Genomic DNA, 13,319 nt, shown 5'->3' on the forward strand with positions numbered 1-13,319 from the left:
CACACGTTTTTCACGTTTTTAACACGTTTTAACACGTTTTTCACGTGTTAAACGTGTTAAAACGTGTTAAACGTGTTAAATGTGTTAAAAATGTGTCAAACGTGTCAAAAACGTAAAAAATATATGAAACGTGTCAACAACGTGTTAAAAATGTTTTAAACGTGTTAAAAACATGAAAACATGTTAAACGTGTCAAAAACGTAAAAAAATGTGTTAAATGTGTCAAAAACGTGAAAACGTGTTAAACGTGTCAAAAATGTGTTAAACATGTGAAAAACTTGTTAAACGTGCCAAAACGTGTTAAACGTGTCAAAAATGTGGTAAACGTGTCAAAAACGTAAAAAAATGTGTTAAATGTGTCAAAAACGTGAAAACGTGTTAAACGTGTTAAATATGTGAAAAACTTGTTAAACGTGCCAAAACGTGGAAAACGTGTAAAACGTGTCAAAAATGTAGTAAACGTGTCAAAAACGTAAAAAAAACGTGTTAAATGTGTCAAAAATGTGAAAACGCGTTAAACATGTCAAAAACGTAAAAAAACGTGTTACATGTGTCAAAAACGTGTTAAACTCGTCAAAAACGTGTTAAATATGTGAAAAATTTGTTAAACGTGCCAAAACGTGCAAAATGTGCCAAAACACAAAAAACGTGTCAAACGTATCAAAAACGTGTTAAACGTGTTAAACGTGTTAAAAACGTGAAAATCATGTTAAACGTGTTAAACGTGTCAAAGACGTGAAAAATGTGTTAAATGTGTCAAAAACGTGTTAAACATGTCAAGGACGTGAAAAACGTGTTAAATGTGTCAAAACGTGTTAAACGTGACAAAAACGTGTTAAACGTGCCAAAAACGTGTTAAACATGTTAAAAACGTGAAAATCATGTTAAACGTGTCAAAAACGTGTTAGACGTGTCAAGAACGTGTTAGACGTGTCAAGAACGTGAAAAACGTGTGAAATGTGTCAAAAACGTGTTAAACGTGCCAAAAACGTATTAAACGTGCCAAAAACGTGTTAAACGTGCCAAAATATGTTAAACGTGTAAAAAACGTGTTAAAAACGTGTAAAACGTGTTTAATGTGTGAAAAACGTGTTAAACATGTCAAAAACATGAAAAACGTGTTAATTTGGAATTACAATTCCGACCTAAAAAGATAGGAATTGAGAACTATCAAATTACACTATATTGAATTCCATTGGAATTCTAATTCCAATTCCAATTCTTAATATTAAAGTGTCTAACAAACATAAGAATTGGAATTGGACCCTCCAATTCCAATTCCAATGCCAATTCCAGGGCTATCAAACACACCCTTAATGAATTTCCATATTTGTAACTTGTATCTCATTATGTCTTTATTTAAAAAATAATGCAAAAGCTAAAGAAGCTATTGTTTTAATCTAATGCTTAAGTTTTCACATGGAAGATTTTTCATTAAAAGGTAGTTATTTACGGTGAAGTGGAAACCTACGGGTGTTGCTTAGAAATAGGTGTTGCTTTTGTACTCATTGTGCACTCAATGTGTTTGATGAAATGACTCAAAGTGATGTCGAAGCATCATCAGCGGCTTCGAACTCAAGTGCGAGTGGTTCTAATCCTTTCAAACGTGATTCTGATGATGTTGGTTGGAACTACAGAAATATTATTGATCCTAAAGATAAAGAATAGACTAAAGACAAAGAATAGACTTCAGTGCAAGCTTTGCCAAAAAGTGGTCACTTCGGGAATATATCGGCTAAAACAACATATCGCTGGCGTGGGAAACAATGTTAAAGCTTGCCCAAATGTAAGTAAAGAAGCCATAAGGATATGCAAACAGGATGTATAAGACCCAAGTGAAAAAGAAACAAAAATTTAATGAGCTTGTTCAACGTCGAAAAGAAGTCTCTATAGGATCTTCTTCGATGCAGATTTGGATTTAGAGACGCAATATGAGAGATGCACTTTGGATGGTTTCGTGGAGAGTTTGGAGACGAATCCAAAAGATAATTCTAGGTCATCCGACTCTAGTCACCCTTTAAAGATCATAAAACAAGCAAGTTTGAAGATGATGTTTTAAATCGACTTACGACCGAAAAGTTGAACGATTTGGTTTATGTCAAATTTAACTCAAAGTTATTTTGTAAGAAGAAAAAATAATGACATCCTAGAAGCTAGTGATTACAACAAAGCTCAACATATGATGGTTGATGGAGCACAAGATATTGAGTCGGATGTTGATGAGGAGATTGATCCCATTATTGGAGCGACACATATGGAGCTTGGTGACACACTTGCAGATGAAATACTTCAACCTAGAAGGAGCGCAAGATATGCAGATGACGATGATGTCCAATTGAGAGAACCTTGCAAAGAAGGAAATTTTGTATCGGAACAAAAAAACATTAATGAAAATAATGATGATGAGTGTAGATGGGATGAAAATTGATTTGTGTGGATGTGTTTTAGACTTTAGTTTATAACTTTTTATGCTTTTGGGCGATAATTTTAGTATCCAATGCGACTCTATATGAATTTGGGTGTATTTTTAACTTTTTATGAATGAAATTTAGTATTATTCTTCAAAAATAATGTGTTTAGGCTAAAAACGATTAATTTCGATTAATTTCGATTAATCTCGATTAATCCAATTAATCATTAATCTGTATGTGTCGATTAATGTCTGATTACCGATTACTACAACCTTGAAAAAAACGACATGAATTATTTGTATCATGCTAGACAAAACCTAGACATGATTTATAAAGACAACCAAAGTAACATACATCTAAATTACACGCTAATGAATTATTACAACCATATTTTAAAGTTTTATATCGCCTTTGAATTTCTCACTTGAGTGACTATATTATAAGGGGTCTTTCAACTTTGGCATATACTTCAAGCTTGCTCACTTGCGGGAATACACCTCCAAGTCGCATAAGGGAACCGCTATCAAACACAATGTCTTCCCAAACTTCTTCAATACTTCTACTCACTCTTAAAAACACTCTATTATTCATTTCTTTCCAAATGTGATATACAATAAAACCAAATTCACACTTGAACACATTAGAATAGAATATATCACTTTTTGCCTTAAGCATAGCCACTTCCTTAACATCCCCATTCACTTGAAAAGCTAGCCAATGCCATGAATTTAGCATATTTCTTCCAAAGTTCCAAGGTAAATGGGCAGCAACCAAAAAGGTGATCAATGGTTTCATCCATATCATTACAAATCAAACATTTAGAATATAGAATTTCCATATATTTCATAATTCTATCACGAGTATTAAGCTTCCCTCTAAGTAGCGACCATAAAATGAATTGGTGCCTAAGTATAATATTGGGAGACCAAACAATATGCCACCATTGAACATAATCACCGTTATTTTGTATCATATCCCAAACTAATTCAGAAACGTTGGACTTACCTTGTGCCAAAATGACATGACAACATTACATAAAGTCAGTAGAGAAAGAAGACATAAAATGAAAATTTATATATTTTTTTAATGAATAATATATATATATATATATATATATATATATATATTAAAAGGTTAATGTATATTAAAAACGATGAAAATCGTTTAAGTAAAACGACAAAAGTATGACACGGGGAGAAAATAAATAAAAATAAAAAAATAAAAAATAAAAAATAAAATTAATTAATTAAAAAACGTTACTAAATAGGTTATTGAGCTCGTAAGTCTCGAGAAGAACGATTAACTCCCTGACAGACTCTATCGACTTTCCAGAATGAATCACATAAGTCATCATAATAATAACATTATGAATGATACGTATCAGACCATTACGATCAATACAAGTTTGACGATTTCTTTATAACCAGATAGTGTACCAAAAATATTTGACTTTCATAAATGATTTAAGATTATTGAAGAAGAATAAGAAATCAAATTGTTCCAGATAAAATGAAAGTCTCTATATAGAAGATGATTTCAATACTAATTATTTTACAACACAAATTATCTAGATGACTTCCGAAATAAAGTTGAAAAGATTAAAATTATAATTTTTTTTGAATACTATCTAACCTTTATTATGAGTATTTATGGAATAAGCAAAATCATATTAACCCTAAATTATAGGGTAAAAATAAAGATTGGTTGCAAAGTTTAAAAGCCATAAAATGAAAATTAGTACATGGTTATTGAATATTATTGATTAAAAATCTAGTTTTTATTTTTATTCTTATTCCCTCCTTAAAAAAAAAAAACTTCTGATCTTCTCCTTCATCGCTGAAGATCAGACATTTCACTTCTCTGTCGCTGCCAACTTCGTCGTGCTTCAGTCGGCGGAGGTCGGAGCTATCAACGCGAAAAGTAGAGCGAACGAGAAGTAGACCGAGCAACAACGTGCTAGAACAATTCCGAGGTAAGTGGTCCGGTTTCCATGTTTTGTTTGATAACTATGATTTCATCGATTCATATGCTGTTGATTTTGCTGTATTCGTGTTGAAATTTATTTATATTCTTTATCAACACTGATTGAACAGCTCTAGAATTTCCTCTTAGTCATTAGAACAAAGGAAATGAGTGAGATGAGACTGATTGTGCATATCTTAAGGATTTAACATCAAATTAACCTACCATACTGTTAGAATTAATATGCTATGATAATCATAAAAACAAACATACAGAAGCAACTAGACATCAGAAAGAGGAAGAACAAGTAGACAGACTAGAGGATAGAAGAAAGACAGTTACAAAACTAATGAAACTAGACATATTTCTCAAATTGCACACTTCAGAGACATTTTATGCATATCCTGGAAATTCACCAGAATCACAAACACAAGATTGAAATAGAGGTGTCTAGTAGAGACCCAAGAAATTGAACATTCTTCCAGAATTTCATTCTTTTTTTTTCTGCTGCGTAGACACCGCTTAAGATGAAGAAGGGCTAGGGAAGAAAGTGTCAAAAAGACCATGTGGGAACACTTAATGCTTCTCAAATGTGTGTATCTAAGTGAAGCATATATTCTTGTACTCTCGGGATTGTTAGTAATAAATTGCTTTGCCTTCATTTGTCTACAAGCTGGTGCACCATGAGTTTAGGCTATTTAGATTTTCCTTCTCGAGCTGTTTGGTTGCTTACACTATATTCTTGCTTGTTTTTAGTGATTTCCCTCCTATTCTGAAAACAATTGATTATACAGTGAATTGTACGCCTAATCTGAAAATGCTTGTTTTTATTGATTTTGAATAGAAGTTACAAATAAATTTTAGGGGCTTGACTAGAATTTACAAATGAATTTTAGTGATAAGGTTTAGAAGTATGGATACCGATAAATAAAAGGGATAGTTGGTAGTTTTTCCCCTGAACTTTGCCTCAATTCTCAGATTGTTCCTTAAAAAACTATGCAGTGTAGTGTCTTATCAGAATTGATGCGAAGCTCAAGGAGGAAATTAACAATTATCCCTATATAAAATTTGTATAGAGCAGAATTCATTTTTCAGAACACAGCTGCAGGCAGCTATGGTGTTCTTCTCCGCAGTGTCCCGTCTGTGTCTCCTCCCAGCGCCACCATTTGTCCGCCTACTTAGTCCTCACAAACCTCTTCGATTTAGCTCTAAACAATCATTCCTAGGATTGTCTCCATGCAAGTCTTCGTTGAAAGCTCCAACCTTCCGATCTTTCTCATTCAATTCTAAGGGTACCCACTCTATTAGAGAAAACTCAACAGCTGCAGATGATAATTTGATCGTTTTGGGCATTGAAACTAGCTGCGACGACACTGCCGCTGCCGTCGTAAGCCCTATATACTATTATTCGCTAAAAAGAGACAATTATATACTTTCTTATATGGATATTGTTTTGTCCTTCAACTTATTAGGTTCGAAGCAATGGAGAAATTCTTAGCCAAGTTATTTCTTCCCAGGTACTACAGTTTCTTGCAGCAGTAGTAGTAGTAGTAGTGCATTATCTCCGTTTCCATTAGAAGCAAGGAATATGAATACTAAGGTTTTACATCAAATTGTGAATCAAGTCTTCTTGAATGATGCTTAAATGGATATCTGGCGCCATTTTTATCTGAGATTATTAATATTATAGGCATGTTTTTAGAAGTAAACTACTTTGTGAAGTCAGATTTACTTGCCAAGTATGGAGGAGTTGCTCCTAAACAGGCTGAAGAGGCACATTCCTTAGCAATTGATCAGGTAGGTACCCTTGTCTATTTCAAATGTGTACCGATTTCTGCCTTAAACTATATATTGTGGGCTAAAGGTGGTGCAGGAAGCTCTTGCCAATGCCAAAGTAAATGAAACCGACCTTTCTGCAGTTGCTGTCACTATTGGCCCGGGTTTAAGCCTTTGCCTTCGCGGTGAGTTTCTTCCATAATTTTGTGATGTTATGTTTACAAAATCTGTAATTTCTGATTATAATTGTCCAAAATATACTGTAGAATTTTGCCTTAATTTTGTTAATTTTGGCAATTTGTGAGACAGTCGGTGTGCAGAAAGCTCGAAGAATTGCTGGCACTTTCAACCTACCCATTGTAGGCGTTCATCACATGGAAGCACACGCTTTGGTTGCTAGGTAGTTGGAGTTCAAATGTTTTTCATGTTCATGTTCAACCAGTTTAATGTTCATGTACGAAATAGTTTCTTCTGCCATTCTTTTTTTTTTTCTGTTGCAGATTAGTTGATAAGGAGGTTCAATTTCCTTTCATGGCCTTGCTTATCTCAGGTCAAATATACTCTTTTATGTTGCGTTTGGGTTCCTTTCATTGTCAATATAGGCATACAAAAATAAATATTCTGAATTTGACTAAATTTAGTTTCCAAACATTTATGTATCTTGCATGAATCTCAAAATTTTGATAAGCTTTATTTATATATCTTGGTTAGGAGGTCACAATCTTCTAATACTTGCACTAGATCTCGGTCAATACATACAACTTGGTACCACGATCGATGATGCCATTGGCGAAGCATATGACAAGACGGCTAAATGGCTCGGTCTTGATTTGAGGAGGAGCGGTGGTCCAGCTATCGAGGAACTTGCACGAGAGGGTGATCCAGAATCCATTAAATTTTCTGTATAATTCTCTTAAATTTTCGCCTTTGACCCCATTTGCATGATGATTGGATTCCCATGTCGAAAATGAATCTGTTTGTTCGTTAATCAGGTCCCGATGCAACAGCATAAAGATTGCAACTTTTCTTATGCCGGGCTGAAAACTCAAGTGCGACTCGCAATCAAATCCAAAAATATGTATGTAAAAATTAATTAATCCCTTTTCTCGTATACTTGTTATTGTTTAATTAATTGGTATGTATTAACTGCAGCAATGTTGAAGTTCCTATTGCTTTAGCAACTGATGAAGACAGAAAATTGCGAGCTGATCTTGCAGCGTCGTTCCAGGTAACCGCCGCCGACGAAATCTAGTTGACATGTTTCTTAAGGTTTTTAACTGCCTCTGTTTTTTTATGTTTTTATAATGCAGCGAGTAGCAGTACGCCATCTTGAGGAAAGATGTAGACGAGCAATCGAATGGGCATTGGAGATCCAACCTTCGATAAAACATCTGGTAATTTGATCCTTTTTCACCCGTTCCTTTTTAACTTTTTTAACAAAAATGAAAAGAAAAACATGATTAGATTATATATATATAGGTGGTGTGTGGCGGAGTTGCATCTAACGAATATGTTAGGGCTCGATTGAGGTGCGTTTCTGATAAGAGTGGGCTAAAACTTGTGTGCCCTCCGCCTAAGCTTTGTACTGATAATGGAGTAATGGTAGCTTGGACTGGAATAGAGCATTTTAGGGTAGGAAGATTTGATCCTCCACCACCCAAACCCGAACATGAAGACCAAAATGCAATTCTGGACCTTAGGCCGAGATGGCCATTAGGAGATGAGTACGAGAGAGGAAAGAGTGAAGCTCGATCACTCAAAACGGCTAGGGTTCATCCTTCGCTTACTTCACTTATCCGAGCATCTATACTTCAGCAACAATCGTCGTTATAAGTCTCCAAAAACATCTTTTTTGTAAGTGTACAATGTATTTATCTGACTTTTATTTATGTTTTCTGTCAAAATTGTTTCAACTAACAAAGCTTAAATTTAAACAATTTTCCCTCCTTTTTCTGGTGTGAAACTATTTGGGTCACTTATACACTCTTAAAATTGTACAAAATTAATTTAATAAACTAATTATACTAAAAAGAAATCATAATTAACTCGAGAATTTGCAATATAATGATTTTATATCTGTTTTATGGCTATGTGCAACAGGCGATTAATTATACAGAGATAATAGATATAAGGGACATGTAAAATATGAATATGGTCAAACAATAAAAGAAAAATACAGTTCTTGAAAGCCATTGTTCAAAAATCATACTTAGTCCGACCACTTTTCAAGACGAGGCATAACATATCCGAAACATCAGAAGATGAGTTAAGAAAATTCCACGATTCCAGCATCAAACGTTTCCTCGATCCCTTGAAGTGAACCACCTGCAACCCAACCCAATATTAGAAACAAATAGCCACAAAAAAAACAAGCTTTTTACTTTACCTTCACGTCTAATGGCATTCCATGAAATTGACCTGCGCCTTCTGGTGGGGTCCAGTTATAGATCGCACAAGGAAGGAATAGCACCGAGGCATCACCGATCTGTTCTGTGAAGGCTTGTTGTTTCGTAAACCTTTTCACGTCAAAGTTGGGTTGAGATTTTACAACCCAAGCAAGAGCTAATTGATCTCCCAGCATCCTGCTAGCTTTCATGAACTTGGAACCATAAGCTTCTAGTACTGCTTCCAATAACTTCTTCCCCCTGCACCAATTAGTTAAATGTAACATGTTTCCACAGAACTATATATTCTTATTAGGTTTCATTTGATCATAAACCTTCATACCAAAAGTATCTATATTCATATCCATAAATATATTGACGGTTTCTCAGTTAGATCAGGATTCAGATCCAGTTTCCAACATATACTTCTGATGCCACAGTAGAGGAGCATTTACCCATTTGAAAACACTTTCTAGATCTGAAGGAGGTGGATTTAGGTTTCAATGAGAAAAAATCAACAAATTTATTAATATATGTTTAATTACATTATGTTACAAGACCATTATCTTCATCTAAATGACAGAAAAAGTGTTTTCAATGAATTTATAATCCAGACCCAGCTCTAGAAAGTGTTTCCAACAACCTTACTCAAAGACAAAGACCTTGTTTGATGAAGGATTATTTGGATTTAATCTAAATAACCTATTATCATGTAGTCATTTAACCCAAATAATCTACTTTTTTCCAAAAAATAAAACCTACATCAAACAAAGCTCCAAGTTTCATCTTATGTTATTATCTCCATAGACTTGAATTTAGCATGGAATTTAAAACATCAAGAAGAATATCAATCCTACCTAAGGATTCCATCTGTTGTACCTCTCACCGCAATAAATCCAGAGTTAAGAGGTTGCTCCTTATTATTTCTAAAGGTAAGTGCAACTTGAGAATCTGGATAGGCATGGAATATTTGGCTTAGGTTATCAACCACAGCTACATCTGAATCTGTAAATATGTAATGAGTAACATCTCCTTGCGAGTCACGAAGCTCGTGAAGCCTTGTTTCAAGAAATGCCTGCAAACCATGTAAATATATGAGAAATGTAATGAAATCATGGTAATTTATAGCATCAAAACAACAACAAACAATGAAACATAGTTGGAACAAGCTTCTAATTAGAATACTGCTGTGGACTGTGTTCTTACAATGTAAGATCTGATTCTTTGAAGCATCAACTTGTCTCTCGAATAATCACCTTCAATTGGAAAAATAGTGACCCCATTTCTGCTCAATGAAAATTTAGATGCTGGATCCGTGAGGATAATCACATTACTCTCTGGCATTGTCACCTACAAAATTCCCCATTTACAAACACTTTCCGAATTTGTCTCTCACTATTTAAGCCAACTTCAATTCTTACTGAAACGTTACCTGAATGAAATTGATGAAAACATTCAAAATGGCCAACGATCTTTCAACCTTAGTATATGATATGGTTCCAACAGTAACAAGGTCATCCGATTGAGCATTGGTCAGCTTATCAGTAGAATTGTAAGTGGTAAAGACAGTAACAAAAGCAACACTCTCCCTATGCCCTATTTGGTCAGGAAATGCAGGTAAATTTCTTCCCGCAGTTGAAGATGCCAGATGATGGATTTTGCTTAGTGCCTTTGTACCTAAAAGGATGAGTTCAGCAAGCTCAAGAAGCATAAGAAAAAACAATGTCAGTATAATCTTGGAGGAGGCAAACACCTTTACATTGCAGGCGATTTGGGAAACCTTCTCCTGCAGCAGGTCCAAGGACAAGATGATCAAACTTCTTGGCTTGTCTCTTTTGACCATCTTGCTTAATTGAATCTTGGTGCAATTGTGAGACTGAGAACAAGAAGATATCTTTATGTGAAGATAAGTGAAAAAAGAAAGAGACATATTCCATCTAATGAAGACGATCAATTACCTGAAATTATATGAGCAAGTATGAAGAGAAGAGGGAGAAACAAAAGGAATCGACGCCATCCTATACTCGGGACTCTCATTCCAGGTCTTTTTATACAAAAGAACAAATCAATTTGAAAAATTGAAGCGAGAGCTAATGAAGTAAGATGAATAGGGGTGCTTCAAGAAGAAAGACGAATCACGGAAAAATGAAGTTGATCCAAGAAGAAACACTCTTTCCGATGATTATAACGTGAGAAAACAATGTGTGGCGAAATCTCCATGTGATGTAAATGAAGATGTCGGAATCGGTGGTCGGAACTGTTGCCGCCCGATCGGAGAAGAGAGAAGAGTCGAAGAGAACCCGAATTAAGCCAGGAGGACTCTTACAACCGCCCCGACAGGAGGAGGAGGTGCACTTTCCAATCGGGTCGGGTCATATATTTGGATCCATAATTTGTTTTTATAAATTTATATTATTATTATTATTATCGAAACCAATAATACTAAAATTAAATTATAATATTTTTCAATTACACCAAATTTACCAAACAGATACAAATAATGTGAATAAAGTGGGATTGTATTAGTTTTTTTTCAAAAATAATTATTGACGAAAATTCAGTTTTTTTTTTCTTGTAAATACTCAATTCAAAATAAAATCATATAAACTTTTATTTATTTTCAACTGTTTTATTTTTATAAATTTATAAAAACTAAAAATTCATATAAATTATTTTTTATGATCAAATAAATTATTTTTTCAAATAACCCAACATCAAAGGAGCTCTAAACATATATATATTGAATAAATCACTATAATATTGTTTATCATGTAAAACCATAGGTATAATATTATATATAATATTATATATAGAATTTTAATTTAAGAAGTTATCACTGTTACAAAACTACGTAATAGTTTTTCACATTTGCTTAACAAAAAATAAAATAAAAAAAAATAAGTTTAAATGACAACAAGTAAGGCGTTAATTAAACCTTATTGGTTCAAAAAAAGTTTATGCTTTGAAGATTCATTTATCTAATTTTTTTTTTACTATGTAAGTAATAGTAATAAGTAATAATCGATAGTATATAAAAAACTAATAAATATTATTAAATTTATTAAAATATATATGTAATTAAAATATATTTTCAAACATTATTTATCTAAATTAACACCAAAATAAAATATTATAAAAATATATAATTTTTAAATAAAATTTAAAAGAATCTTCCAAACCCTAACTAGAAGTTGAGCAAAATCAAATAGGGTTATTTTTATTATCAAATCACTTCCTTTATTAATTAAATATTATTATTTTATTTTATACCACATTTAAATTTTAAATATAATTTAAACTAAATATTATAAATAATAAATTACAAATTAAGTTAAGTAAATTGTGATAAATGATGAATTGATTTATTCAAAAAAACACATCCAAAACATCCTATAATATTTTCCACAAAGTTAGGCATATAGATAAACCTTAAATATATATATATATATATATATTAAAAAAATAAATTTATTTGTTCAATTCAAATTATAATGAATTTTAAAAAGTTTTACAATATTTATAACAAATTGAGTGTCAGTATTTATTTTGGGTAGAAACCAAAAGGTCTCAATTATTGCCGATTCCATTAACTAACTAATAGTTCTAAGACATCTATATTCCGTTTTAAGTTATTTAAATAATTTTTAAAAATTAAACATTCTTTAACTATGAAATTATCCATTTTGTTAATTAAAGTATCATTTATTTAAAATTATTAAATTTTATTTTATGTATATATATAAATACATTTTAAATCTTTTATAATTCTCATATCTTTAAAATCATTATTAATTATTATTTTTCACTCATTTGATTATTCAAATAACCCCCTACCAAACAAACCAAAGTATCAGTGAATTAATCAAATAAAAAAAATATAAAACATCATAATTAATAATATTTCATTTCCAGAATTATTTGTTTTTATTTTTTCATTTTATGTCACATTTTTTTTTTCATTTTTAATATAAATTGATCTTTTTAAATATACATAAAATAATAATAATATTTCATCTCATTTTTTAAAACTCGTTATTATGGGCTCTATAATATAGTTTCACAGCCTTTTGTTTTTATAAGTTATCCTTAACACCACTATTAGATTATCAATAAAAATGTTCTTCTAATGAGTTTTCCTCTTTATGTAAGGTGGTAAAAATAGTAAAAAAAGAATATATGCACTCTATTTGAATTTTATTTTATCTTATAATTAAAAAACAAACAGACTGAATAGACCATTTCCTAACTTTTCTATTTTCTCTTTAAAACAAATAATATTTTGTCCATGTGTTTGAATATATATCCATCTACTTTGACAAAATTGGGTCTAGTCAGGATAATTTTAAAATTTGCTAGGGCCAATCTACTGATTGATGAGTTTGGTACAAATATTTACCCATAAATGTTGTCACAATTATAGAATAATGCCTTGTTTGATCTCCAGTCATTTCAAAAATAATTGGATTGTCAATATAAAACTGAATTATTTAAGTAAAATAATAAAAATATCATTAGTATTATTACTATTGAATGAACAATAAATTATGGAAGTAAGGCCTAGTTTATGCCCAGAAACATATCTATCACAAAATTAGAATGATGAACACTACCAATATACATAAAACGTGTTTTCAAAGGTAATTTGTGTTTAAAATCTAAGCAACAACAAAATTGTAGTAACCCTTTAAAATGAAATCCAACTAATTAATAACTATGCATGTATTGTAAAGTAATTTATGAGTATATGTATTACTAAGTTTCATCATTTTAATATCTCACTTATCTC

At 32.0% G+C, this 13,319-nt stretch overlaps 2 protein-coding genes across 2 annotated transcripts; one reads left to right on the forward strand and one right to left on the reverse strand.

Moving 5' to 3' along the window:
• Positions 1 to 5,475: 5,475 nt before the first annotated feature.
• LOC124927186 (probable tRNA N6-adenosine threonylcarbamoyltransferase, mitochondrial) lies at positions 5,476 to 8,100 on the forward strand. The gene is made up of 11 exons (XM_047467556.1): positions 5,476 to 5,760; positions 5,846 to 5,890; positions 6,096 to 6,170; positions 6,238 to 6,334; positions 6,459 to 6,549; positions 6,650 to 6,699; positions 6,861 to 7,051; positions 7,142 to 7,227; positions 7,302 to 7,377; positions 7,460 to 7,543; positions 7,629 to 8,100. Exons 1-11 carry the CDS (start codon positions 5,488 to 5,490, stop codon positions 7,980 to 7,982), a joined length of 1,422 nt encoding a protein of 473 aa, XP_047323512.1. The 5' UTR covers positions 5,476 to 5,487; the 3' UTR covers positions 7,983 to 8,100.
• A 113-nt stretch (positions 8,101 to 8,213) lies between these two features.
• LOC124926100 lies at positions 8,214 to 10,811 on the reverse strand. The gene is made up of 7 exons (XM_047466266.1): positions 10,492 to 10,811; positions 10,287 to 10,409; positions 9,966 to 10,210; positions 9,740 to 9,883; positions 9,391 to 9,608; positions 8,536 to 8,794; positions 8,214 to 8,474 (listed from the first exon to the last, which is right to left on the reverse strand). Exons 1-7 carry the CDS (start codon positions 10,568 to 10,570, stop codon positions 8,346 to 8,348), a joined length of 1,197 nt encoding a protein of 398 aa, XP_047322222.1. The 5' UTR covers positions 10,571 to 10,811; the 3' UTR covers positions 8,214 to 8,345.
• Between the last annotated feature and the right edge of the window lie 2,508 nt (positions 10,812 to 13,319).

The sequence above is a fragment of the Impatiens glandulifera genome, chromosome 2 (assembly GCF_907164915.1).
Source record: "Impatiens glandulifera chromosome 2, dImpGla2.1, whole genome shotgun sequence".
NCBI classification, from domain to species: Eukaryota; Viridiplantae; Streptophyta; class Magnoliopsida; order Ericales; family Balsaminaceae; genus Impatiens; species Impatiens glandulifera.

Bases quoted from the DNA above. Each gene is read 5' to 3' on its own strand.
- LOC124927186 (XM_047467556.1), top strand. From the start codon at position 5,488: ATGGTGTTCTTCTCCGCAGTGTCCCGTCTGTGTCTCCTCCCAGCGCCA. The intron at 7,052-7,141 runs GTATAATTCTCT...TTCGTTAATCAG, and splicing joins CAGAATCCATTAAATTTTCT to GTCCCGATGCAACAGCATAA. The intron at 7,544-7,628 runs GTAATTTGATCC...ATATATATATAG, and splicing joins AACCTTCGATAAAACATCTG to GTGGTGTGTGGCGGAGTTGC.
- LOC124926100 (XM_047466266.1), bottom strand. From the start codon at position 10,570: ATGAGAGTCCCGAGTATAGGATGGCGTCGATTCCTTTTGTTTCTCCCT. The intron at 10,410-10,491 runs GTAATTGATCGT...TCTTGTTCTCAG, and splicing joins ACTTGCTCATATAATTTCAG to TCTCACAATTGCACCAAGAT. The intron at 8,475-8,535 runs GTAAAGTAAAAA...GTTGGGTTGCAG, and splicing joins GAATGCCATTAGACGTGAAG to GTGGTTCACTTCAAGGGATC.